Genomic DNA, 27,883 nt, shown 5'->3' on the forward strand with positions numbered 1-27,883 from the left:
ATTCTTTGAATTCATATTTAAACAGACTGTTTAGAGCTGCATAATACTTCTAGGCAAGGAAGTCTAACCAGTTCAAACTGCACTGCTGAATGGAAACAATAAATAAATAAACAAATAAATAACTTTGATTATTGGTCATTATTTGGAAATCAAGCACTCAAATATGCCACCAATAACTTTTATCATGATTGTTCCAATGCCACATCACTTTATTAGCATCAAGGAAGAGTCATAAATGCTATAAATTAAAGAAACTGAAAAGGTACTACATGTATGGAGTTATCACAAAACCAGCTCAGCACTTATTTTATTGACAGAACTGCCTGATTTTGAATGGGGATTAAAGGGTACCTGGTCTGGTGACTAAATGTTTGTCAATAGATGTCTGAAAAGTGCAATGATGTCACAAACTTATGAAAGTTCCTTTTTTCAGGTGTGCTGATGTGATGTTGAGATCCATTGCTGCTTGGTCTGTCTGTGCATTTCATGCCTCAGCTTCAAAGGTACATGTACATGTAGTAGTAAGCTACTGATTGTATGTAGCATCATGTGCAAACTAGCAATGCTGATGCATGGTCGGGCTTGGTACTTTTTGAGGAAAATAATTATTTTTTAATCTGTCGTAATATAATTTGCCCATTATTAACCATCTTTCGGCCTGCCTGCCTGCCTACTCTCTTTCTTCCTTCCTTGCTTAATTGAGTACTGTACTTACTTGATTGATTGACTGACTGACTGACTGACTGATGGACTAATCTATCAAGTAATTAAAGATGCATGAAATGTATTTTGGAGCCTTTGAAAATCTATGCATTGATTGAAATTATTTTGTGATTGTATGATTATGCTTTTTTAAATTTGCTGTCAATCAATGAGCTGGACTTTTGTTCATTTCCTTATTCATTTTAGTACAAGCAAAGTTCTGTTGTAGATGCCTGTGAGAGATGGCTAGAACTCAACTTGATACCTCAGGTAAGCATACATGTTCATTCCAGACACATAGAGGTCTTGTGGATATCGGTAAGAGCTCCCATTCTTCGGAATTGGAAGATAAATCTCCCAGATTTAAAACAAAACTGGCATCTGATTCTGTTCTTTTCACAGCTCTCAGTTCAAATATTCTTGAGTCATTTGCCACAAGACCTACTAGAAAGGTGCTTGAAATCTACCAAGTAAGTTGCTATTTACATGTACAATACATGTAGGAGTAACTACTTTACTAACTGTTTCAGTAGCTTCTTGATGTTACATGTATATGAAGTAGCTTGACATTAAGTTTTGGTCAAGTAACGGATGCAGTGAACAAGATAAAAACAACACAGCGTGTTTCTTCCACATGTGTCTTGTTTGTTGCATCAATTACTTGACCAAAGATTATGACGATAATAAGGTACATGTGGGTTACCGTATTTTCTCGTAGCCATTGCACAAGCTTGGAAGTTCCTTTGCATAACTACATTTGGTAGCTGATCCAGAAGTGCCTGGATGTTCAAAAGGGAGGGAGTGTGACCGACATGTAAAGACGTGCCCTCTTTGCTTGAAAAGGTGGGGAGGGGCAGAATTAAAGGCAGCTCTTTTTTCTCCACCAAGTGGGTGGCTTCAGTTGGGAGAGGTGTGAAAATGTTCGGCCCTTTATTTTTAGGCAATGAAGGGGCAGTATGGTCACCCTGGCCGCCTTCTCAAGGTCCCCCACTGACTTGAACTTCTTATAGGAGAGAAAGATTTCAGGCTCTTAGTATCAATATTTAGAAAGTATGCTTACTTTTGTTGCAAAACCTCTGATGTGTTTTTTTGTAAAACAATGCAAGGCTTGTAGTTTGTCGTTGTTGCGGTTGTTTTGGGACCTCTTTTGGTCCTCTGAAGTGAAAAGTACAATTATTTAAAAGTGAATTGAATTTTTGAGAAAATGACTGGGATTCAGTTCAACCTCATTCTCATTGTAGCTAACATAGCTTGAATCATTGGTGACCAGTATGGGAAGACAACAAAATCATGTTAAAATGCCAGAAAATAGTAATCAACATTGAACAATAAATAACTATCAATAAAACATCCTGCAACGTTGTTTTTATTTTCTGTCCGTTGCTTTTCTCTGCTGCTGTAGGCTTTTCACATGGAGTGAGTATTCTTTGTACAAGACGCTTGCATATTGGATCTTTCTACAACAACATCCAAACTTACAGGTAGGCTGCTGTGCTCATTCATCTGTGTTATGCAATAAGTCAAATTATTTTCGCATCTGATTGATTCTTTCTTATGATCTATTGTTTCTTTATCATATAAAACGGATAGATTCCTTATTTCCATGCATCTGTCCAGTAATAGATCACCAACGACGTCAAAATGTGGTAAGGATACCAGTGATACACTTGCCCTATGGATCGCGTGCCACTTTTTTTTTGTTCTTGCCACATTCTGACTTCATCTGTGATCTATTACTGAAGATTGCATGTTGACGTTTAAAATTATGTACGGTACTGTAATCTTGTATCGTGTTTATAATTGATGTCAGATTTTCAACTTAAATGTGCCCAAAAATTTTGACCAGCTTAGTCATAGTTCACTAAACTGTGAACTTGTTTAAATTTTCAACTGCTTGTGACATACACATAGTCTGGACATTTTTGCTTTCTATGACTCCAGTCAGAAGCACTTCTGCTCCAGTATTGTGTAAGATACGTAACAAGTTCAAAGTCTTTGTTTTTGTCCTAATTGTTTTGAAAGTTTTTGTTGGCCCATCAGCGCTTGAAACAATGCCGTCCAGACGTCTGGGACAAGTAGATTCCCCTTATGGGCAAGTAAATTTTCACCCTCACTGCCCGACGGGCAAGGAATCAGTCAAGTTGTCTGCCAACAAAAACATTAAAAGAGCAAACTAAGACTTCCCCAGGGTAAGCAAAATTTTATGGCTACTGGCCAAAGGCAAGCTGGAATTCAAGCTTTTTTTTTCGAGTCCTGCCTATTGTTTAATTTGTTGCTCTATTTCTGTTCAATATTTCTCTCTATTATGAATTATTTGCTGTTAAGTTTTAAAATATATATTTTTTTGTGTGCGCTATAGCTGATGCCTTCGTGGGGGACTGTGGTTACCTGGTTTATGAGGTGAGAATAAGTTCTGCATAATTTGAAAACTAGTTGGGACTAATTTTTTGCAAGTAATGTATTATGACAACATGTTTTTTTTTTTATAATACTTCTATCGATTTCCTCTTCCTCATTAGTTTACCAAAGAACACTTCATTCCTCGACAGGGAGGAGGTAAGAATCTCGTCCTTTAGTGTTAGATTATCATGAGTTTGTTTTTCTATTGTTTTGCAGTGAACTGATGGTGTAAGCATCACTGGGCCACATTTCTGCGAACTTAGATTTAATACTACTGGGGAAGGCACGGTGGCCACATGGTTATTGCCCTCGTCTCCGGATCGAGCGGTCCGGGTTCGAGCTCTGGCTGGGGACATTGTGTTGTGTTCTTTGACAGGACTTTCTACTCTCACAGTGCCTCTCTAAACCCAAGTGTATAAATGGGTGCCAGTGAATTTAATGCTGGGGGTAACCGTGCGATGGACTCTCATCCCCTCCAGGGGGGAGTATAAATTCTAAGGGTCTCCTCGTGCTACAGAAACCGGGATAAGCTCCAGCCTCGTCAGTGATGGGTCACTTGCCTCGTATGCAGACTTTTCCTTACACTCCCGGACCCCCAGAAAGGGAGACAAGAGAGTGTGATTTCACAAGGCCCAAATACGTTTAAACACAGATTTGGCTTACCTAGGTTCCATATTGACTTACAAATCCGGACAAGGAGCATTTCGTAGCGAGCATTTCATTTATTTTTTGGCAGGGTCATGGTTATGTGAATTTATTCCGAGCTGTCAGACTGGGTGGAATCACAGAGAGTAAGTTGAAAATACACTCATGTAGTAATATTATGATGTCTCATTGCAAAAAGAGAGGGAATGAAGGGTAACAGAGTGAATCTCACATACAGTTCATATCCCTCTCAAGTGATTTTTAGGTCACTCAATACAACCTCGTGGAGGCTCGGTGGCCTCATGGTTAGTGCGCTCGATCCAATCGAGCTGTCCAGGTCCGGGCAAGGCTCTTTACTCTCTGAGTGCCTCTCTTCACCCAGGTGTACAAATGGGTACCGACGAATTTAATGCTGGGGGTAACCCTGCGATGGACTGGCATCCCATCCAGGTTGGAGTAGAAATATTCCTATAGTCGCTTTATGTTACAGAAACCGGGATAGGCTCCGGCCTAATGGGCCACTGGGTTCGTATGCAGACTCGACCCTACTCATAATTGCGGCCAATAGGCTGTTTAGAGTGTCCTTCAGATCAATTCGCCCATGATCGACTCGTGAGAAGACTAAGAACGATAGAAAACTGATTATTCTGGTTTTTTTTTCTTTCTTTTTCTTTTTTTTTTACAGGTTCACAGCTTGATGAACTGCAGAAGATGAACCTTGTCCCTCAGACCTGGCTACTTCGAATCTACAGTCAACATTATCACGCGGTAGGTCCACTTCTTCACTCTATACCAATTTCGGCGGAATCCCGCGTGCTTATCGTTTCGCCAACCGCAACTACTGTGCCACAATTCACTGTTTTTCCTATGTATAAGCACGTTGTCGTTATGTAGGTTCTTTTTTCGTGTAGTTCTTCTCTTATGTCGTAACTATTGTTGTTTTTTTCGTAGTTGCAAGGCGGAGGTGACATGTCGTTGATGACGAGGTTTGAACACGGAGCGGTACGTAAAGGCTTCATCCTAGAGGAGGTTAGTATGACAACGAGTGACCTATCTAATTTTTTACTTTTGGAGAGTAGTCTTTATAGGAACTGACTGTTGTGATATGGTGAGACGCCAAATAAATGTGTATATACTTAGTCTATTTTCTTTGAACATGTACTCGCGTTTTGCTTTTTAATTGTGCGTTTTTCCCTTAGCATTTAAAGTACCATTCAGAGATCATGTCTCTGCACGGATTTCATTTTGAAGTTAAAGCTACCAGGGACGAGTTTGATTCAAAATACTTCTTCTTCCTCCAGGTTAGTGTCGCTCACATCTTATGTTCCTGCGGCGACGGTGTAGTCAGAGGGAAACAAAGACAGATTATTTTACTCGGACCTGACAGTGGAGTGGGGTAGGGCGACGGGAGGGGGGCATGGGCTTTACGGGAGGCGGAAGAAGAGAGGGCGGGAAGGGGGCCTCCCACGATAGCGTCAAATGGGGAAAATAGGGGAAAGTTTTGTAACATCACATTACAATTTTGCAATAGAAAATCAAATGATGTGGAACCACTACGGAAGTGGGAGTTAAAGGTTCGAAAAGCGGAAATTCAGATCCCTTGTCTCCCTTCCCTTGTACTGAGAAAATTAGGCGATTCCCAGAGGCACTTGAATGAGGATCGGTTGTTTTCTCCTCAGATACTTTCAAAGATCATCGTTGATTATGACACTAGTCCTTCCTAGTTTTAATGCTTCTCACACTGGCATCATTCAATGCTTTGCAGAGACTAAAACCAAATGATCCAGTGTTATCGTTCAGAGCTTGTGAACGTCATACATTCTCCATGCGTCACGATAGGGAGGTATGGAGTACAGACATGTACTCACCTTTGTGCTAAAAGTGCGTTGAACCCCGCTATTTCGCACTCTTAGGGGAAACGAAAAATAGTTCGAAATGGCGAGATTTCCACAGAGCTGATAGTAAATGACTGAAGGGCGAATCCAAGGGAAAAAGTTTTGAGTTCGAAACAGCGAGGAATTCGAAATGACCGAGTTCGAATTAGCGGGGTCCAACTGTCAGTTTGGTAATCGTTTGGCCTGCCCGGCATTCCCTTTTATTACTTTCCTTATGCAAGCTATTCATCGTTTTACTGCGCTATAAAATTGCGTCATCTTTGCAGCGCATACGAATGGTTCGCTTGCAGTTTATTTTTTATAGCTAAGCGTCGGATTTGCATTCGAGTAGGTTTGATTATGACGCGCCCCTGCAGAAAAAGAAAATAATGAAACGAAATAACAAGAAGAAATGGAATTTAATTATTACATTTCTTGGGTGTCGGGTGATTTTTCTCCAACATTTCTGATTCAGTATATCCCGGCATCGTCTCATGATGGGTGTGACAAGAGCGAAGAAAAACAACGTAACTTACAGACCAATTTAGGAGTTAGTTACATGATTGACATGACATTTTAGGCATTAAACCTGATATATGGAGTATTGTTGTTTTGTGGTTGATCTCTAACCTGAAAGGGAGAAATAAGATACACACTAGAGGTTGGGCCGCGCAAAGAATTCACTGCTGCCTGTACGTTCTATTTGTAGGTACGGTATTGCATTCGAGTTCAGTGGTCAGACTGCGGTGTAAATAAAGTGTTTTCAACAGGTAGGTCAATGACACAGACACTCTTTTGCCGACCTCTGGTGTTCCCAACCGTTTGCTTCCCCTTCTAGTCTTCCAAATAGTCCTGAAACATCTAAGCGTTCTTAAAAGATAAATTATTTTTCCGCTATGGTTGGCATTGGGTCTCCGAATGTTGCCTGAGCCCGTAGGTAAAGGTAAAGTCTGCATACGAGCCAATTGGCCCATCAGGCCGGAGCTTATCCCGGTTTCTGTAGCATGAAGCGACTAGGAGTATTTCTACTCCCCCCTGGATGGGATGCTAGTCCATCGCAGGGTTACCCCCAGCATTAAGTTCGCCGGTACCCATTTATACACCTGGGTGGAGAGAGGCACTGTGAGAGTAAAGTGTCTTGCCCAAGAACACAACACAATGTCCCCGGCCAGGGCTCGAACCCGGACCGCTCGATCCGGAGACGAGCGCACTAACCATGAGGCCACCGCGCCTCCCAGAGCCCGGAGACGAGCGCACTAACCATGAGGCCACCGCGCCTGCCTGAGCCCGTAGTTTTATTAAAAGGGTTGGTAATTATTGTTTCGTTTATTGATGATTAGATAAACAAACCGACATGATTACTACCGGAATACTTGTTCTTATTTTAAACTGGATAACAAAAGTCGGAACCCCTTATGTACTTCATTGAAGATTTACCGAAAAGACATCTTTCCCGCCAGTCTCTCTTCCCGATACTGTCCAGACATTTTAGACTGACGCAGTCTTAAAACAACAAAGAAATAGTTTGGCGAAAATACTAAAGAATTTTTGAAGGTGAGGTACAACAGTCAAATTTGGAGGGATGATTTGAACTCTTTCTTTCTTTCTCTGCTAATCTTTTTTAGGAATCCTTTGCCAGAGTTTCGGTTTTTCAGGAAAAACTAAGCAATCGGAGGTAAGTATTAATTTCTCTTGTATATGAATGTTTTCGACTGCTTATGTTTTGTAGGTTGAGACCACTCCAGCTCAAAATTGAAGGACAAACAGAAAACCTCCCAAAAAGTTACAAAATTGAAGTAAAAAAATGGTTAATCCTGAATTAGCTTAATCTGGCTTTGAAGAACCCGGAGCTGTACACTTTCCTATCCTCTGGTTCAGCTAAAAGACAGTCTAAATACCTTTTGCTCACAATCAGAAAGTAATCAGGTGTTGAATAGGCTTGTCACTTCCATTTTATGACATAAAACGTAGGGGTAACCACCCGTTTTTTAAAGTTATTGATCTTTTTTGAAACCTACCGTGCCCGTTACATTTTTTCCTGTCACCTCCCCAGTAAGTAAAACATTTGCGTATCTCGCACTTGTTTTGCGCGCGCACTACGCCATCTGCGGGTACATGTTTACAGTTGGATTTCAGTATAATTTTCGACAGATAACAGCTAGGTTTTCAGCTGGAAGACGTTAACAGTTAGTGGTTAGCGATATGCTGTTATTCTCGTGTTCCTGGTTTAAGTATAGGTTCGTTAAACTTGATTTGATCACAGTAGGAAAATTTTGCTTTCATTTTAGTTGTGTACTTGGTAGCGTAGTTCATTGCGTCAATGTCAACCCAGCGCGCGCGTGGAAGGCACCGTCCTTAAGGGCCCATTAACCGATTCATGCGCGCGCTCGCGCGCGTTGCTAAGGAGGTGAAATTTCACTTCCGGTCACTTACGTCAGCCTGAGCACGGAAAATAAAAACAACTCAAAAACTTGCAAATTCGCTTACATTTTAGATGTTTTTCTTTGTGTTTGGCAAAATGCAAAGTAAAAAAAGTACAAGCAAAGACAAAATAGGAGAAAGAGAGAAAAACAAGAGCAATAGAAAGAGAAAAACTAACTCCGTGTGGCTTTGTTTGATCTTCCCGAAGTGCGCTGGTAATGTATATTGCGCACGCGCTGATAGGGTAACTCCCAATACATATCGGGCGCACTTCCGGTTTCTTCAAATGCTAAAGGAAACCCGGTTTTTCATTAAATCCAGCCTTTTTCGACGAATTTCGATTAAAGCCAATGTTGGCAACATAGCTATGCATTTCTTTTTCAAAATCATGCTTTTTTCAGAAAATTACGAATTTTTCAATATTTTGAAGTGCTTTCAAAATCTGACCTTTTAGAAATGAAACAAAATCAATGCATAGCGTAATGAGGATTTAAATGAAAATATTAAATCAATGAAAAAAATCCCGAGAAAGTAATTTGCCTGAGAGCCTTTGCTTTTTTTCTGTATTAGTCACATGACCATGGGCGTGGCCTGATGACGTCATCACTAGTGTTACTGATCATGAAAAAGTTAAAACACATGAAATAACTCTGAAGTAACTAAAAATGAGGAGGTTATATGAGAATAAATTTTCCTTAGCAACGGCTCGAAAAGATCGGTTAATGGGCCCTTAAGAAAAAGGAAAGAACTCTATTAGTTACATGTCTCTATACCTTTCAGCGGTCTCACAAAATAAAGTGCATCTGAAAACATGTGATTTTATTGTATTGTAGTTTCTATTAACTTGCAAAAGAACGATCTTAACTTTATCGTAGAGTTGGGCATGTTCTTAAAGTTTCGCCAACCTTAGTCTCATTATGATTTTAGTGATGATCTTACTTTAGCCGCAATCACGTGGGTCGTCACGTAAAGCCCCTGAGGGCTCTGCGTGACGAACCACGTGACCGCCGGTTCGATGTGATGAACCATTGGCTGCTAAGGAGACCTATGTGAACGTTGCTGTATGTTTCTTTTTCAGGTTGTATCAGTTGAGGATGTATGTATGCCACTTTACGTGACAGTATCATTAATGTTTCCGCCATCTTAAAGATGTGGCTTGAAAATTATCATTGTTTGTCTGATATGTAGATAGATTCTCCCGCTTCTGCTGAGTGCTTTTTATACAAATGTGAAATCCTATCTGTAAATAGTGAAAATAAGAATTACGAGTGTAAAAAGATATGAGTTAAGCGTCACATGCTCCTTGCTTTTAATAATAAAGGTATATAACAGTCCTGTAAACTTGATGCTATGTTTTGTTCTTATCAGTGGAGAGAGGTGCGAAATGAGTACGTATTTTTTTTCCTCGTAAAAGCCACGCGAAATTCTACACCGACATCTATACTACTTGGTATGGTTACCCATCACACCAAGAGTGATATTGCTGGTCTGTAATATGACTTGTTTGTCAAGTTTGAGTGTGAACTATATACGTATGGTGTGATAGTACGTATTGGTCTATTGGAATGACCAAATCTCGTCACAGACTCTTCAAACAAAATACTGAATCTCCTGGTTTCTGTTGGAGAATCACTGGGAATCAACCGACAATCATTCGCAGCAAATCTTTAAGAAGCGGCCATTTCATTCCGTACGAACATTGGGGAGCAGGGGGGTGGCGGGGGGTTGGGAGGAGAGAAGGAAAGCTTTCTGTTTCTTTCTACTCCTCTGTTATCTTATTCCCGACGAGGAGCTCACAGTCTTAACTACACTAGCTATATGTATAACGCTGATAAGGGACGTAACAAACGCATTTTTTTTTCACGGAGCCCATTAATGTTTCACTGTTTTGGAGCCCTGCTAGGCTGGATGTCCGCCGCTCACTCGAGTGCGGTCTCCTTTCTCGAGCAGCCGCTGGTAATCGAGCCTTAGCCCTGGCAAAAAAAAAAAATTATATTTGAATAATTCCATTTTGGATGATTTAGGTCATTTTATTATTTTTTTTTTTGTTCTGTTTTCTTTCTTCCTGTTTATTTCCCATGGGTAGCCCCTGAAAACCCCGAGGACGTTTTACTGTACATGGCACTGTCTTAAAAAAATTCACTCTTATGCAACCGTAGTGTTGACTTTCAGCAACATCTCGGCATACCGGAACCGGTAAGTGATCAGACTGAGACGTGAGACGATGCGATAGATACTTGACAATAGGGAAAGGGCGTAAATTATGAAGTGTTCGGGCTTGTAAGGGAGCCTTTCTGTATGACCGCCAAAATCCTGCAGGGTGATTTCATCTTCAGAGCTTAGTTTTAAATCGAGTTTCAGTCCATCCGGCTGAAAAATTTGGTACTGCCGACACAAACTAATACGGTTTTGTAAAACCACACTTATGAAGGTTAAGACCGGCAATTGATCAGTTTGCAGTTACACGGAGAACTGTTGGCGACCAGAAAATAGTTCAGATAATTGGCTTGACCTGACGAAGTATTTTTTAAGGACAGTACACGCAACGAAGCACGTAGTAGAACGACTAGCCTGTGTAGCAAGAATTTCCGTACGTACAAAGAGCTTTTTCCGCATTCTGGCCAAGCGCAAATTGGAACGGGAACAAAAAAAGCGACGAAGTAGGGGTGGTACATACTACGCATGCAAAATGTTTTTATAACGGGAAGCTGGAAAATTACCGATGTCTGTATGAACTTCTATTCACTCATGAATTCCGCCCTTGACTGAAAAACCGGCGTGAGTTTTTAAAATTATGGACCTTAATGTTTTCCTGGATGTTTTCAATAATGTTTGTACAAGAACTCGTTCGGACTACACCATTGGTATATCTTGCATTTTCCTCCATCCAATTTTCAATAGATTTTTATATAGATACAGTATATATATACAGTGAAAACTGTATATTTTTTTCTTGCGAGTGAAATCTAAGCACTTCCTGTCGGCGCCTTTGCTGGTTGTCGGCGTCGCTTTATAGCGCGCGCAAACTTCCCGCGCTCAAGTTCTCGACCAATCAAATGGCGCGGCAGCAACGTAACAATGAGCCGAGTTCGTGTGTCACACTTGACCCAGAACAACATGGGAAGTTGACGAGGTTTTGTGTTGTGTACGGTTTAAATGCATTCTTCGGTCTTTTTTCGGCTCTTTTACGCCTCCTAAGTTTGCATCATGGCTCTTTATACTAGTCTGAATGGTAGAGAGGAAGTTATGTTGTGTTTATAGCGACGACTACGTGAAAACATGCAAGTGGAGACTTGCCAACTCCTGCGAAGGACGAGGTGCCAGAGGATCGAGGTATGTTGGAATATTTTTCTCCTCACTAGCTAACGATTCAAATAACACTTTGATAGGTATGCTGAAACGTTCGATAAGTCTCCAAACTATGAAACTAATGTAACTTTGATGCCGGTTTAAGCTTGGTTAGAGAGACAACATGGCGGTATGTCGTGTGATGCGAAGCGGCGTTCTTCTTCTACTCGTCTTCGTGTTTACAAGGGATCTTTCTAATTCTAAATGTCTTACACCGTTGGTTAACCAAGAAGTCAATAGCTCTGGGTTGGCTGTTGGACAGGAGCTCTCTTCTTTCGTCGGTTTTGAGCAGCCCGTGAGAAAGAAAACTTCTAGTGGGCGCCATTTTGGATTTTCCCTCACTCCTGTCGCCAAGGTTCAGCTTGTCAGGCTTACAAGATCTGTTCTTCTTGCAAGTTTACTGCTTCAGTGCAATGATATCTCCGTGAATCCTGGACCTTCCACTAAAATAACCTGTCCTCGGTGTCTCAAGACGGTCAGAAGAAATCAGGCTTTTGGATTTTGCGTTTTATGCAAATCGCGCTTCCATTTAAAATGCCTGGATGCGAACTTTGAATCTGGCTCGACTTGTCATTTCTGCTCAGTTCCATCTTCTGCTGAGCAACAGTTCGATGACAGTCTAAACGATAGCTTTGTTGTACCAGCAACATCTGATGCTACCCTAAAGTTGCGTGGTCTTAAGTTCATCCATCAAAACATCAGAAGCTTGAGGAAGAAGTTAAATGAACTTCGTGTTTTCATAACGCAAAGTCCACGAATTCACATCATAGCTTTAACTGAGACATGGCTCAACAGTAACATTTCGGATGCAGAAGTGTCATTGCCTGGCTTTACACTTTTTAGAAGAGATAGATTGGTGAGGAAAGGAGGCGGTGTAGCAGTGTTTGTCAGTGAGTCAATTAATGCTGTGCGCCGATCTGACCTCGAGATTGATGAATCTGTTTGGATTGAGATTTTTCTGCCTAAATCAAAAAGCATACTGTTTGGAACATTTTATCGGCCACCTTCAGAGTCAGATAGCCAGCCTGACGAAGATTATTTGGCTTGCTTTTACAACAGCCTGGACTCTGCCGCGGCTGAGGGAAAAGAAATTATTGTAAACGGGGACTTCAACTGTGATTATTTGCCTAAGAAACCAAGCTCTGAAACCAAAAAGTTGAAAGAGATTTTTAAAACCTTTGGTTTAACACAGTTGATTAATGAACCAACACGGTCTACGTCAACCACCGCTACACTTATTGACCTGTTTGCCACCACAAATCCACGAAACATTTCTCGAGCCGTAGTTGCTGAATCCTGTCTGAGTGATCATGATATGCTAATTTCAGTTCGAAAGATAAATAACTTCAAAGAACAACCTCGTGTGATAAAGTGCAGGAATTATGCTAAATACGATCCAACTAATTTCTGCAGTGATTTGAAGAAAATCCCCTGGGATGATGTGTTGAGTTCGACTAACGTCGAAGAAGCCTGGTCTTTGTGGAAATGCAACTTTACGGCTGAATGTGACAAACATGCTCCACTAATCGACAAAAAAGTTAGAGGACGTAATTGTCCATGGCTTACACTGGAAATCAAACAGATGATGAGAGCTCGGGATGCCAGTCTCAAGAAATATCGTAGATCAAAATTAGACACCGATTTGGCCGCATATCGATTACTCCGAAACAAAGTCAGTGCAAGGATTAAACGTGCTAAGGAAAGCTATAGTAGATCACTACTTGAAGAGAACAGCGGCGATTCTGAATCTTTCTGGAGGTCTGTGAAGAAAATAATGCCGGACACGAAACAGAAATCTATTCCGACCTGTATCAAGGCAGAGGGCAAGATTGTTACTGATAAACAAAGCATTTCAGAATTGTTTAACACTTACTTTACTTCTGTTGTGAACAAGTTATTTGAATCATGCCGGTATGCAAGACCAGTTTTTAATTCTACAACCGAGGAGCTGTTTACAAAGAATCATTTTGAGTTCACAGCAGTGGGTAAACCGTTTGTGCTTAAGCAACTTAAATGCCTAAAACTCAAGAAAGCTACAGGTCTAGATGGTCTACCTGCTAGACTTTTAAAGGACAGCGCAGTTGTGATAGCTGACTGTGTAAGACATTTGATAAATCTTTCTATTGAAACTGGTGCAGTCCCGTCTGAATGGAAGCAAGCAAAGGTTGTACCCTTGTTCAAATCTGGAAACAAAGATGATCTGGACAATTACAGGCCTATATCAATTTTACCGATCTTGTCGAAAATTCTGGAGAAAGCTGTCTTCCATCAGCTACATAGCTACCTATCAGAAAACTCTCTTCTCTCGCCTTATCAATCGGGGTTTCGCGCAAATCATTCAACTCAGTTGGCCGTTACCTTCCTTACAGATAAAATTCGTGGTCATATGGACAAAGGGCTATTGACGGGGGCAGTGTTTATTGACCTGAAAAAGGCTTTCGATACTGTTCCTCATGACGGTCTTTTAAACAAGTTGTACAGATATGGAATTCAAGACCAGCCTCTCTCGTGGTTTGAGAGCTATCTCACTAACAGGACTCAGAGAGTGTCCATTGAAAATCACCTTTCTTCTGCCGCCAACATCAGTAGCGGAGTACCTCAAGGTTCCGTGTTAGGGCCTCTCTTGTTTATTCTTTACATAAACGATCTTCCTTTGGCCGTTGGTCTGTCTAGTGTTATGTTATATGCCGACGACACCGTTATTTTTACTGCTGCTTCAAACATTGACCAACTACAGCTGAACTTAAGCCTTGATCTCAATAACGTCTCTAACTGGTTAACAGCAAACGGTCTTTTCCTCAACCTAAAGAAAACTGAGTATGTTTTATTTGGAACTCGGCAAAGGCTAGTCAGATCTGAATCTCATAGTCCGCTTTGCATGGAAGGAAAGGAAGTCAACCAAGTAAAGTCGTTCAAGTACCTAGGAGTCTTGCTAGACGAGTGTTTATCTTTCAACGATCACATAAGCTATTTAAGGTCAAAAGTTGCTAGCAGACTTGGCCTCCTGTCACGATTACGAGGTTGTTTAACCACGGAAGCAGCAAATAAGATCTATTTGTCCACGGTGCTACCGATATTAAGCTATTGTGATACGTGCTTTTGCCCTCTGGGAAGCACTAACAGAAAGACTCTTGAACGCCTGCAACGACGAGCTGCGAAAATCGTATACGGTTTTAAACCTGACATAGCCACGGAAACAATACTCGAGAACCTACGCTGGCCCTCTCTTACAAAAACCATGGAAAAGCACTGTGCACTGTTAGTTAACAAGTGCTTGGTCGGAGAAGTTCCTCTATACTTTAAAGACTATTTCCTGTTACGCTGCCAGAGCGACAACCAACATGTTTTTAACAGATGCACTAGATCGTCAATCACTGACATTATACTTCCTAAATTTCATTTAGATGTCGCTAAAAAGTCTTTTTATTATCATGGTGCATGCACATTTAATAGCCTTCCAACGAACATAAAGATTTTACCACCTAAGGAACGTTTCAAGGCTATCTCCGATTTTTTTTCTTAGGTTATTTTTTAGAACATTTTCAATTCTATATCCAATTTTTATGAGAACGCTATTACCTTTTTAAGCTTTTAAATTTTTTAAACATTTCAGCGTATCTGTTAAAGTAGTTAGTTTTTTTTATAGATATATATTATTTATACATGCTCTTTTTATTTTACGTTATACAGGGCCCCCGTTGATACCAGTCCTGCGACTGAAGGGGTCACCCTGTTTAAATATTGATTATTATTATTATTGTAACGCGAAGGTGATCTGCGTTTGTCCTGTTTTCTGTAACCTTTAAACTTCATACGTTTGTATACAGCTTGTTTTCTTGTTTTTCTATTAGCTATTTTAATCATTTTGATACCCATTTGGTGTTTTCTATGTGCAACTGGCTGGTAAATATTTCAAGCTTCGTTCCTGATTTTGTTATTGCACGTTGTGGGGGAGGTGGAGTATTAAATATCTGGGGTGTGCATGGGGCGTGCAGTTGGTGTGGTTTAGTGTTTTTTTCGGTCATTTGAGGGTCATTTGGATGATTGGATTTTTTGGGATGTATCATGTTTAGGATCCATGAGATCTATCAGATCCTATTAATTATACATGTAAAAGGCTATGAAATGCCATTCATATTCATGTGAAATAAATTTATAATAGACTTGTTGAATTTTTTTCTTAAGCTCTGTTTTTGTCTCTCCAATTTTTTTGTGGCTTCTGTCTGCCTTCATCAGAACTGAAAAGGTTGGTTATTGCTTGCACAACAAGCTTTTGTTTTATCATTTCTAATAATGGTAATGATGATGGTTTTATTGGATGCCATCTTACTTTGTAACTGGTTAATATTATTATTAAATCATCAATACTTAACTGGAACTTGTGCCACTATAGGAGTTTTATGGCATTTTTCTGGCTTTTTTTGCCTCTCATTGGTTGTTGGGTAAGATATCTTTACTTAACAGAGTCTATCCTGGTCGTAAATAATTTTCCAGCAAGAAAGCTGCAAAAACAAGGTTTCCACAGCATTGTACAGTGCATGTAATTCATTACTTTTGCAAAACTGCTATGACCTGTGTGCAATATTTCCTCACTGGACTGTATTTATTTTGTAAGTTCTATGCCTTAAGATTACAACTGCCTCAGACTCAATATCCCATGGATTTCATTAGATTTCCATAGATTTGCTTGAGCAATGCTAAATTTCAAAATGCCTTCTCACCAAAAACAACAACATTTACATGTTCAAATTTCAAAGGCACTTTTGGTCTTAACTGATGTGTCCAGACGTAATAATTATGTTATAGTTCAATTATTGAACTATACATTGCATAAATCAGAAGTGAATTGTGTAGCAACTTGAGCAATTGTACTAAAAATATGTAGTGAAGGTGGTATGATAGTCATCAGCTTATGCGAGCTCACACGTGTAAAACTGGCTTCTTGTGTCTAAAGCTAACAAGAAACAAAAGAACTTTAGACTCTAGACATGTAGTGTTTCTCATGAATTTGTGATAAATAGGCTTCAATAAATGTGAGCCACAAAGCAGTGAAAAACAATTATTCTAGAAGCAGTAAGCAAGAATAGGTTTTCCTGTCTCACTTGCTTTGACTGCCCTGATGGCTTTTTCACTTCATTAACAGAAAGAACGAAAGAAACCCTCTGGGGGCCCTGGTAGTATTGTAAATAAAAATAAAATACCAATAGTGGGAAAACAATAGGGTACCTCATACATACTATTGTGTCTTGCTGTGCTTGCATTTTTTATTCCTGCTGTGCATATGTGCACATACACTTCCTTGTGCTCTTTTGGCATGAATTTGTGGTTGTTTTCGTGTATCTCTGACCTGTACTGTACATTTTAGCCCTGCGAAACTTAAACCAATTACTTCCCTTGGGGAAATAGAAGGTGGAAGCTTAGTAGATTTGTAAGTGTTATTCAAATACAAACATGCTTGAAGGCTTGTGACTGCTGTTGCACACTTAACATGTTAAGCCTATGACTCTTTTCCTGAAGCACTTGTCATGAAAGTACATTGATTGTACTGCATCCTTTAAAAATCGCCATCACGAATTAATTTAATTTCAAGAAAATCCTGTGACAAGATCTCAGCAAGAAGTCTACAAATTATGACATATAAAGGCTTAAAATGACAAAAACAACAGTGCCTGTAACTGTAGCAGAGGGTGTTAGTAAAAAAACCCTGCGCATGAGTCTGTCTCTTTGAAACACTGAACTTCAACAAGTAAATTTAGAACTGGCTGCTTAATAAGTGGAGGCAACTTAATAGGTACCTGATTAACACAAGTTTGACTGTGCTAAGTAATTCACTGCTGGCAATTCATAGCAAGTAGATCATGATTCCCAATTAATTATTACATGTACTCTCCATATAGATTTCCTTTTGTCAACAAGGTATTTTTTAACACAGAACCTCCATATAGCAATACTGTACCACCCATACTCCCATTCTCTTTTGATCTCCCACGATACCCTGCCATGTACATGTACATGTAGTGCCTGGGATGGAGATTTTTGCTAAATAAGTGAAAGCAAACTTGGAGATTCATCAAAACAGCGTGCACTTCATGGTGTATTTCAGCAAAGGAAACATTTATGTCTTGTCAGAATGTCATGACTTGTCAGGATTACATGTAGTTCCTGGGAGATCTTTTGTGACTTGCATCCTTGTAACAAAAGATCCAGACAAAATGCTACAAAATGAAAATAAAATAGAAAGTACACTGCAGAAATCATGTGAGGTGGTATGAAATACTACCCATGGCTTGACTTAACCTGCGTGATGTGCCACTGAAGAATACCAAACAGGTACAATTAGGTATAACAATTGATTGTCAGTTTGACATGACTCGAGATTGATTATTATATTTATTGTATACTATTTCTACATGTATATATGCTATGAGTTAACCCCAGAAACCAACCGTCTGTGAACAGTAACAGTTTACCATAACAAATAACTTTACATGCAATTGTACAGGTCTGAATGTACATACATGTATAATAGAGAAATCATATGTGCACCCCACCCCCACCCCTCATGATTTGGAAAACTGGCTTGATGAACCTGGAAGGGCATTTATATATTAATTTTCTATGTGAGTTTTAGACCCTTGTTGTTTATTACAAATTATGATGACTGCTTTTGTAATAACTGATCTATAGAAATTCATTGAAATATAGCTCCTCAGGGATGCTTATCAAATTTTTGGAGCTCAGTCATCATTTAGGGTCCTTTTCGCTCCATGTAGCATCTAAGGCCTCCCCAGTAATCCTATTGAGGCCTTCCATGCTGGGATGCTATTGTAGTTCTACTTTGAAAATGTTTGTGAAGTGCCAAACTGTAACCATAAAGTTGATTTATTGTCATTAATTGATTTTTAGTAATAAATGAATAACTTAATAAATGAATGAATAAATAAATTAGTCTATTTATGTATGTAAGTATTTATTTATTTATTTATATATCTATTTATTTATTTACTTACTTACTTATTTACACAACTCAATACTGTATATCTTGTTCTTCTTGTAACAACTTGTTCTCGACTTAGAACTAAACCATACTTGGTATACATGTATTTGGTGACTGGGCATTAACATTGAAAGAGGGGTGCGAATTGCAGAGGACACTTCAAGGAATAGGGAATGTGTATTTTAATGGGGACACTGCCCTTTTTTGATGGGAGTTGCCTACTGGAGGGAAGATGCTAAAAACAAATCTTGGCCTCATTTCTATTGTGATTACAACTCTTAGTCACCCACAGTATACCAGACCGTGTATATTTGAAGGCTTCAGATTAGTAGGTAAAGCTAAATTTGTCCGTCAAATTTTTCTACATGCATTATTTAGTTCCATTATTGGTAGACCGCCCTTACATGTATTTTGTGGCACGTGTAAAACCACGATAAACTGCGTGTAGCCCCGCGCGCACAATTAGTACGCGCAACACGTACCCGGTCCGCGCTTTTTTGAACCATTTCGTGAGGCAAGCTTTTAAACCATCAACAAGTTACAAGTAGTCCGACCATGCTACAGTAAACAAAAATTAAATGTAATCTTATTCGTAAAAATTGGGTTAATAGTTTACTGTATATATTACCAAATTCCTAGTGTCTGATATAAAAAAATGATTAGAAGAGTCGCAATTTCAATCAGTCAATGTCAGTAACCATTCAACACTCTGTATCAGTAAAAACGCGCAAGTCAATATCTGTGATTTATATCAATGAGAAAAAGCCAAGCTAACTCACTAATATTTGTTTTTGTGCTTACGTTTCTCTTGATAGTTCTTTAATAGTGCTTGAACCTATCTCTTGTAATATGCGCTGTCATGAAGAAATCTAAAGGAAAGTGAAGAGGCAAAGCACGCTCCTAGCACTTGTTGCAAGTTTATGCTCAGTAATGATTCGATTTTAATTCGAAAACGTTTACTTATTATTTTTTTTTTTGTAGTAGCTTAAATAATGTTTTAGTCTGGTAAATAGTATCTTTAATCAAAAGCAATCATTATTGATACAATCTAGGTTCATCTTACAAAGAACAGTTTCGTGTAGATAATTTTGATTATTGAACTTACTTTTCAGATATGAAGACCTATTTGAAAGAGTTTGTTTAATCGACGAAAGCAGGAAAAACATCGTTGATTCTTAAAACAACTGGTTCATGCAGTCTGCGCCATAAAATTATTTACATTATCTATATGCCTGTTCAGTTATTGTGGCCCTGGAAAAATTAACAGAAAACTTGTTTGAAAACTGAAAATGAATAATTATTGAAACAACGAAGGCACCACCTGGAATTTAAGAAAAGGGGCGTCACCGTCGGAAATGGGCATTGCAAAATTTGTGATGTCAAGTATAAACAGATAAATTCTTTGTATAAAATCGTCGTATTTTCATAATCTTCTGTGTTTTTCAGATTTTCTGTAAATCTCCACCAGTTGGACCTTTCACAGCATTATCGTTTGCCAACAATTAAGCTTACTTGTTAATTTGCTTGTGGGCGTAGACATTCACCTTAAGTCGATTAATCCTCATGCGAAATATTTTTTAAAATATTTGTTGATCGGATTTAGTTTGGTGCTAATCCACGCTAATCTATGCTGTAGCGACTGCTTATGTGAACATTTTAATTCATTTCTTTTTGTGATAGTCTTTTTGTGTAGCTTGTTGCTTTCTCAACTGTACGATTCAAATGAGGCCAGTACCTTGTAAACTATAGGATTTGTACAGTATATTTCTGTAATTATAATATTGATTGCGATTTTCATTTTGTAGGACATTTCATTTGATGTTTGGTTAATGTTTCCTTATGCTCAGTGCTGGGAGAACGAGACACATTTGATTCTTTTATTTTAAACTGCCAGGCAAAATTTTTAGTTGTTATATACCTTTGGGCTATTTTGATATTCTTGGGATTAGTTAATATTCATGTAGTGTAGTATTACCGAATAAACAGTAAAGTGGGTTTTCGTTTGCGGAATCTTCAGCTAAAGGAAAGAACCTTTGGTTTAACAACACGATTTTATATTAAACAAGTGGTCTGATCAGCTGAAGTGTAAACCTTTACCCAATAGACCAACATGAAGAACTGTGCTTAAATTTGCTTTTCCTCGCTCTTCTTGACCACCCGAGCGTAAAGAAAATACCGCCCAGCCGGTACATCTTGTGAATATCTTTTCTCTTCCAACTGAATAACAGCAGGTTTTAGGGCTATTCATTGTTTCTCTATTCCATTGATTATTAACCTAACGATAAATAGCAACAAAAGAAAATCTTCCTTTTTTATTTACTTTGTCACAAGCGGCTTCCTATATGCTATTCTTTAGTTGGCTCCCCCAATTAGCGCCGATGTGGAAAGTAGTAGTGGTAATTGCTATGAAATCGAAAGCTTGCACTCTGGAAATGGTGAACACAGTGGCGGCGGAAAGTGAAGTTCTCGTTTATTGTTTTAATGTATACGAGTTGTAAAAGAAATGTTCGGAAAAAGCTTTTACTGTCATGAGAAAAGAAAAGCCGCATTCCCAGTCGAGTGTTTCGAACGCACCATTTCAGAATGTGAAGAGACGAAAACAGTAGGTTACATTAGTTAACGGTACCATCGTGTACCTCTAGCTAGACAGTGTTTTAAGCAGCTATGAAATTGATTGCAGGAGGAGATATGACAGTGGACAGGACGTAGGTTTCTCTTTATAATTTTCAGTTGTTTATTCTACATTGTAAGTTTTATCCTTGCCGATGCCGAACACTGACAAAGTTTACGACCACGCTGATTTAAATTTTTTTATTTGTTGCTCCTGCAGAGTTTTCGCATTTCAATAAAGGACAATCTGCCAACTTTTAATTAAACTTCCTAAGAAAATGTTGAGTTAGAAGTAGCTCAAAAGAGAAGAAGATTGATTTGTTGTAATATTCATAAAGTACAGTAGGACGACGTTCTAAATACGTGTAGTTTCAATTTAAACTCGATTAAAACATTGTTGAAAAGAACTGTGTAGAGTACATGGTCTGCTTGTGTATAGAGCATGGTCTGCTTGTGCCTTTTCGCTCTTCAACTGACTGTGTGATAATTGTTTGATGTGGATCTTGTTTGTTCAGTTAGTAAGTGAAAGGGTACGGAGAATATTCCTTCGACCTGTTTTGAGACAGTTTGACAGAATAAGTGGAGAACGGATAGAGAAAAATAGGTTACATTATTCCAGTATATCGTACAAACCTATACCGCTTTTCTGCTGCCATGAAAAATGGTTTGTTCAGTTTCATTGGTGAAATTCTGTTTTTTTATAATTTCGATACATCTACCTTGTTATAGATAACGTCGATTTTTACCTATTCCTTATCACCAATATAAAAGATTGAGCCCAGAAATGTAACAGTGATGTTGTAAATCCAGGGTGGAATGCACTGTTATTTATCTTTCGAGAAGTGCAAGGTAATACGGGAAACTGAGTACGTGCCTGCATTTTACGGAGGGAAAATTACTTAGTGATTAAGAAATAATCTTCATGTACAGCCTTGAATTTTAAATCGGTGTTGTTATAACTGATAACAGTTTACAATGGCACACTGGGGTCGAAATTAAACTATCCATCTCTTTAGAGATTCCTGTTCGAAATTTCCTGTTACAAATATTCGATGGTCTTACTTACATGTAGAAATGTTTGACCTGCGAAGATTAACAAAACATCTGCAGTTGGGTTCCCAACATTTATTCTTGCATCTGAAAAGAAATGTAAAATTAATTTTTAATTTGGTGATTATCAAGATTTTTATTATATATTTTTATTTGATGTAAAACAGTTTTTTTTCCTTTCCACACGTTTTTCGAAATCGTTTCTCTTTTAAAACATCAGCGATACAGTTTCATTCCAAATTGATTTGAATTCGCAATCAGGATGCTGGTGATTTCAAAAGATAAATCTGTACATAACGAACAGTCACGGCAGTGTTTAGTGGTGGCATAATGCCTTTCCTACTCCATTTTCCCTTTTTTTCTAGTTCTTTTTTCTCTTTTCTTCGAAACTGGATTTTGAATGTTAGAAAATAAGCATATTGGTTGAATTTGTATATTATATTTGTATTATATATTGTATATTTTCAGGACACATTCAGTTTGATCATTTAACTTTGCTTAAAAACCAGGATCTTTGAAGTTTCGCCTCTTTTTAAAATGGAATCAGTTACTTTGGGGGTAAATTTTGTTGCAATTTAAGGTATATCCAGTTTATAAATCGTTTTATGATTTTTTTAATCGCGCAATTATTGAGATCATGATATAGATTCACGCAGTCGTTGTGAATGTTTGCTCATTATGCAGTAACTCTCGTTTCGACCATTTACTGCGTTCTTAATCCTTCACCGAGTTTGTTTTTCCCAGGTTTGTGTCCAGAGAGTTAAAACTAAATCGATTTTCGAGTGTTCAAGAGCATTTCTCTCACTCTACGAGTTAAGAATTCAGCTCTCAATGGCGACCTTGATGAGGCACTTCTTATGTCCGTGATTAACCTCAATGAGAAAAAAGTGAAAATAAAGTTTGTTGGCAAAAATACGGTACTCAAATATTTATTCTTCCATAGTCTTATTTCAAGAAGCTTGTCTAGAATTCCCCCAGGCAGATTTTACCGCTGGATTAGTGCGGTTAGATTTAACACGATTTTTAAATCTGTTTACTTTTAAATCTCGCTTGATTTCATTAACAAAGCAGTTATCACTTATTATAATAATCAGAATTCGTTCGCACGAAGCGATGCAGAGATTGCAACTTCAGTTTTGGCAAAACGCATTTTTTTTTAGAAATGCCCCTTATGACTAAATCCCTTTCCGACGATGTTCAGCCAGTTATGGGAACGTTTGTACATACAGAAGCTGTGTATTTTAAATTTTATAATTTTAGTTGAGATTTAAACATCAGAAGTGTGAACTGTTAATATATATTTTCGCAGTCAATTAGTGATATCTGATTGTTAGTCTCAATCATTTTCCTTTTGCCAATAGTAATATTAAATCAATTGGTTCAGCAAGTTAACCTGCCTCCCGGGTTACTTATATCCTGCTTTCATTTCATCATTACTCCGTAAAAAAAGTAAAACAATAAAGTAAAGCTACTCCATAAAGGACTGGAACATATTTTACCCTGAAGCTATTGTTTATTTACAGATAGGCAATTCATTTGAATAAACTCGGTCTTCAGAGCGAAATGGAATTCTGTGTAAGCAATTTGTAGTTCGATCTTGTTGTATAACATGACCTTAAAAGTAACTTAAGCCTCTCGCGTTTACTCTGTATACATACAAAAAAAAGTGTATCTTGGTGAAGATGATGAAATAGCGACAACGTTTGAATTTTCTCCTCAGCAAAGCTGAATATGAATTCCAGATTATTAATCTACTTTTGTCTGTTTTTCAAGGAAGCGTAGTGTAATATATATATGACTGATCTAACTTGAGATTAAATGGACACAATACACCCATATTTTTTTTCAAAAATTCGTTCAGTATGTGATCAAACTGATTCCACGGACGCGTAATGGACGGTAGGATTTTATAATGCATTTAAGCTTAGAATCAATGAAAAAAGCCCACAAACTTCACGTAAGTTCTGAAGAAGTTCGTTTATCGAATCAAGGAAAAAAAAATCAAAGTTGTTTAGTCTTGATAGCAAAATTATTCCATTAACTGCACGAGCTACATTTACTAAGAGCTTTTGAGATAGAAAAGAGAGAAATCATAGAGATAACGTAAACAGATATTTTTTTATTAACGATGCTCGTAATCTTCTATGTTCCTAACTTCGATTCAGTTGAAGCTTAGATCGAAGTAATTGAAGGCATTCACCGATTGTCAAGGCGCATTATTCAGAAGTCTTGGTAAGGCAGCGACTTCGAGGCTAATATCACTAGTTCTTGTGTCGTAAGTTCTGCGCCCAATATAATTAATTTCCCTTGATCGCTTTTTCCTTCGCAGTCTTTGAAATTAACTGTCTTGGTTTTCTAAATTTCTGTTACAGGATAGATTTCTGTTATGGTCAGCAAAGGATGCATCACCAGTGTTGAAAAATTAAATGAATTATACGGTTGCGCATTTCAAACAACCATCGTTGTAATTTATATATAGTCATTTTTGGTGATGAGATTAAATCCTGCTGTGTATGATGTATTAGTCATTAACAAGTTTTATAGATCTTATATCGCAAAACCGTCTTGTGGATGTTGAAGAGAAACCTGAATCGATAAAACGTATTTGTTTTTTTCTCTTACTTTCCAAGAGTGCTTAAGTTCTAGAGTAAACTCAAGTGAACACAAGTGTAACCTAAAGGTGGCTTATCAAGAGATGAAGTACTAAGGGAGTGCTCTGCAACATATACACTCAACAAGGTCTTGTCGCCTTTGTGGACCAAATAATTTATTCTACGTAGCGGAAAAGTATGTTGCGAACTCGCAAGAGGCATAAGCTAGATCGAAACGCGTGCTGTGTTCATCGTATTACAATCTTTTTTAAATAAGAGCAGTATTGTTTTTCCGGTCCAGGCTGAATATTCTTATTTTTCTGCCCATTTTAGGCTGAAAATAGTCTTTTAAATATTCTTAGATTATAGAGTATGAGATTTCTGGTTTATTGATTTTGATGGCGTTGAAGTAATTTGGGAGCCAGATTGCAGGCAGTGAAGTCTGATATGCGGACACAGATATCTTCTTGGAGAATGTGATTACAATGCAGCATCGAACATACGGCTAGAGCTGTTTTTGTTTGTTTTTGACTACAATGTAGTTTTACTGTTTAGAGAAAGGTACAATTTTATTCGGTTTAGTTTAAAATATGTGTAATTGCATTCTGCTTATATTTCAACACACAATCATCACAAATATATATTATTTTCCAACTCTCAGCCTCGGGTTTAACTCTTAAAATATCCTTAAAATTTCGCAAATTTCAGTCTTGATATTCTTATAAGTTATATTTTTATATATGTAAAAAAGAGTGTATCAGATTTATCATCCATTGTATTTTTTTGCCATGAGATCTTTACCGTGACTGTTGTTAAAACTGAGTGAAATCTAATTAAAAAAATAACCGCGGGGCCAGATTTTACAATTTGCAGATGTAAAACATTTTGGTTAACTTTATTTTGCTTACACAGGTAAATTTCAACCTTGTAATAAGCTATACTATACGACTAGTAAATTTCAATTAACGTCATAAATTTTACGCTAACCGTGGTAATGCCAGAGTTTTTGATGGAAAAAGAAGTTTCTTTGAGTATCTTACTTCGAGGAAGCGAATTAACACGTGTCCTGTTTAGGTACTTGAAATTAAATAATGTCAGTGGAGCTATGATTTTAGTGTTCGCTATGTTGTTGAAATAACGGCGCAATATTTCTTGAAGTACACTAGATCATAAACCAAGATTGCCTAAGTCAGACACCGTATCCTGTACACTTGATAAACGAATTTAGGATACAAACTTACGGTATTAGTTTTAGCTTATGCGAAATACCATTTTCTGACAGCCCTTTTGATATTATTTTTAAGTTGGTCTTCGTTACAACTGTACCCTTGTAACTGCACGCGGCATGTTTGTTTGTTTGTTTGCGGTTTTTGTTTTTGTTTTTGTCATTTTGCTTTCTGCATTTGCTCGTATTGATAATGTTCAGTTGAAATGTCGACAGCAGCCGGCCGGAGTTGAAGCGAAGCAAGTCTCTGTGTGTGCACTGATATCCATTATAAAAGTCGTAAAAGACATCTCACTATAGTATAGATACTTTTTTCTGGGTTTACTTGTTTGTATGCCCGGCTGCAGTTGTATCGAAGCTACCCGTTTCGTTTCAAGACTCCATTGAAAATCCCATGTGGTTGAGTCTGTCGTGTCAAAGGTTTCTAGGCGGCTATCGTGATGGAGTTCTTTTGGCGTTGATTATGAGAATGTCATCACTTATGAAACATTCGCTTTCACGTGTGTTGTTTCTTTCACATGTTTAGGGAGGCAGCGTAGTTCAAGTGCAAATTGCTGGGCTAAATACCGAAGTGTAAAACCATTAACTTTGATGTCAAATTGAGGATCTGTCACTTCAAAGCGGAACCTACATGGGAACTAAGATCGCGTAAATTAAGTTTTGAGCACTTTTAAAGTGCGCTGCAGTGTATGATTTGTTTGTAGAGTCGAAAAGGGGCTCTCCTTTGCTTTAAATCAAAAGTAATTGTAAATAATCTTAAGTAAGTGCGAAGTATTTTATCGTTTTGCGTGCTTCAAAACTCTGCACTCGACTAAGTTCGCTTATTCCACTGTAGTCAGATTGTGGATGTGCTTCCGTGTACTTGTGATAATAAACAGACTAATATGGACGCTGGAAATGGGGAAATTTCTTTGGTCCGGGGACAACTTTTGGCGTTTTATAAATCACTGATTAATCAGCACACTTTCGTTAGCACAAGGTACAAGTTGCGTGGAAGTTAACTTTTCACAAGCTAATTGATGCTGGGAGCAACGGCGAATTAATGAAAATGTAAAGGTCAGTTATCTTCAGTCGAACAGTCAGTGTAAAATATACTTAAAGCGTTTTAGACGAACCACAACTCTACTTTAATTTTGCATCTAAAGACGTTTCTTAAAATACTTAGCTTGTAAACTATTGTTGAGCACCAAGGCCACAAAATATACTTTCTTTTTACACTATGGTGTGCGCAGTGCAGGAACTCAGTTATTGTTGCATCCGCTACCCTGTTTTCTTTACTTGTAGAAACAATTTCACTATGTTTACTTTGAGGATACGATGTCTTCCACTGTTTATGGAACCAGAGGTTAATGTGGGTCTTGCATGTATCCGTTTTCTTTTTCTTTAGTCTGTGCACAGGATGTGAATTCTCCATGTAAAGACTAAACAAAAACAATCTGACCAACTAACCGTGTTGAGATTGACTAGTTATCAGAACTCGTCAAAATGTGAGAAAAAAGCGGAATTGATTAATCGTGTTGTCTCTTATCTTTCTGATTTTGTTTCCGTTCTGTTCCCTGCATTAGCCATAGCAATACTGCCATGACAATTCTTTTCCGCCAAATGAAGAGAAGTGTTAAGGTTTAATTTCTTCATTCAATATCACGTAATGTAGTTTAACTAACAGGTTGAGTCTTCCAGTTGTAAAACACCTGATTTGTGAGAAATAAATTATGAAATTATTATCTTTTCATTTTATGTTTGCGAAAGGTAGCGAAATTGTCATACGATAGCTAAGGAAATTCAAATGAACCATTTACATTGGGTGTATTATAATAAATTGTGACTTAGAATTCACAATCCTTCAATTTAAATTCGGTGGTTGTAGATTTTAGCTCTATTAAGATAGCATTTACCTTAAAAGAAACGACCTCCATTTGTGTGCAGAGTAGTTAGGAAATAATTCGGTACTATCTCCATTTTTAACTTCTGAATGCGCGAAAAAAGAAGAACGACAAAACATTTACTTCAATAATGCGTC

General features: G+C 38.1%; 2 protein-coding genes and 2 long non-coding RNA genes across 7 annotated transcripts in view; 3 read left to right on the forward strand and 1 right to left on the reverse strand.

Moving 5' to 3' along the window:
* Nucleotides 1–9,383, forward strand: part of LOC110061348 (BTB/POZ domain-containing protein 16-like) — a 35,095-nt gene extending 25,712 nt beyond the window's left edge. For both annotated transcript variants that reach the window (XM_089290121.1, XM_089290118.1), the window contains exons 9-22: nucleotides 434–503; nucleotides 910–972; nucleotides 1,105–1,172; nucleotides 2,105–2,183; nucleotides 3,062–3,102; nucleotides 3,222–3,258; nucleotides 3,839–3,893; nucleotides 4,433–4,515; nucleotides 4,699–4,776; nucleotides 4,947–5,048; nucleotides 5,513–5,590; nucleotides 6,331–6,391; nucleotides 7,247–7,296; nucleotides 9,121–9,383. In XM_089290121.1, coding sequence (XP_089146247.1) covers nucleotides 434–503; nucleotides 910–972; nucleotides 1,105–1,172; nucleotides 2,105–2,183; nucleotides 3,062–3,102; nucleotides 3,222–3,258; nucleotides 3,839–3,893; nucleotides 4,433–4,515; nucleotides 4,699–4,776; nucleotides 4,947–5,048; nucleotides 5,513–5,590; nucleotides 6,331–6,391; nucleotides 7,247–7,296; nucleotides 9,121–9,189 — 934 coding nt within the window. In that variant the 3' untranslated portion in view covers nucleotides 9,190–9,383. The remainder of the gene's footprint in view (nucleotides 1–433; nucleotides 504–909; nucleotides 973–1,104; nucleotides 1,173–2,104; nucleotides 2,184–3,061; nucleotides 3,103–3,221; nucleotides 3,259–3,838; nucleotides 3,894–4,432; nucleotides 4,516–4,698; nucleotides 4,777–4,946; nucleotides 5,049–5,512; nucleotides 5,591–6,330; nucleotides 6,392–7,246; nucleotides 7,297–9,120) is intronic.
* A 1,695-nt stretch (nucleotides 9,384–11,078) lies between these two features.
* Nucleotides 11,079–27,883, forward strand: part of LOC110061282 (homeobox protein MSX-2-like) — a 58,979-nt gene continuing 42,174 nt past the window's right edge. The window contains exons 1-2 of one of the 3 annotated variants that reach the window (XM_020768128.2): nucleotides 11,079–11,375; nucleotides 15,576–15,636. In XM_020768128.2, the coding sequence (XP_020623787.2) occupies nucleotides 11,272–11,375; nucleotides 15,576–15,636 (165 nt within the window). In that variant the 5' untranslated portion in view covers nucleotides 11,079–11,271. Of the gene's footprint in view, nucleotides 11,376–15,573; nucleotides 15,637–27,883 lie in introns of those variants that run through there. The other 2 variants (XM_020768125.2, XM_089290360.1) reach the window with 2 other exon arrangements.
* On the reverse strand, nucleotides 17,346–27,841 carry LOC149118151 (uncharacterized). Its single transcript, XR_016207495.1, has 3 exons — nucleotides 27,759–27,841; nucleotides 22,064–22,134; nucleotides 17,346–17,605 (listed from the first exon to the last, which is right to left on the reverse strand). It is a non-coding gene; the product is annotated as an uncharacterized LOC149118151 (long non-coding RNA).
* On the forward strand, nucleotides 18,374–27,349 carry LOC149118152 (uncharacterized). Its single transcript, XR_016207483.1, has 3 exons — nucleotides 18,374–21,092; nucleotides 21,218–24,279; nucleotides 24,420–27,349. It is a non-coding gene; the product is annotated as an uncharacterized LOC149118152 (long non-coding RNA).

The sequence above is a fragment of the Orbicella faveolata genome, unplaced genomic scaffold, assembly GCF_042242905.1.
Source record: "Orbicella faveolata isolate gen_17 unplaced genomic scaffold, um_ofav_v1 contig_1, whole genome shotgun sequence".
In the NCBI taxonomy this organism is placed as follows: domain Eukaryota; kingdom Metazoa; phylum Cnidaria; class Anthozoa; order Scleractinia; family Merulinidae; genus Orbicella; species Orbicella faveolata.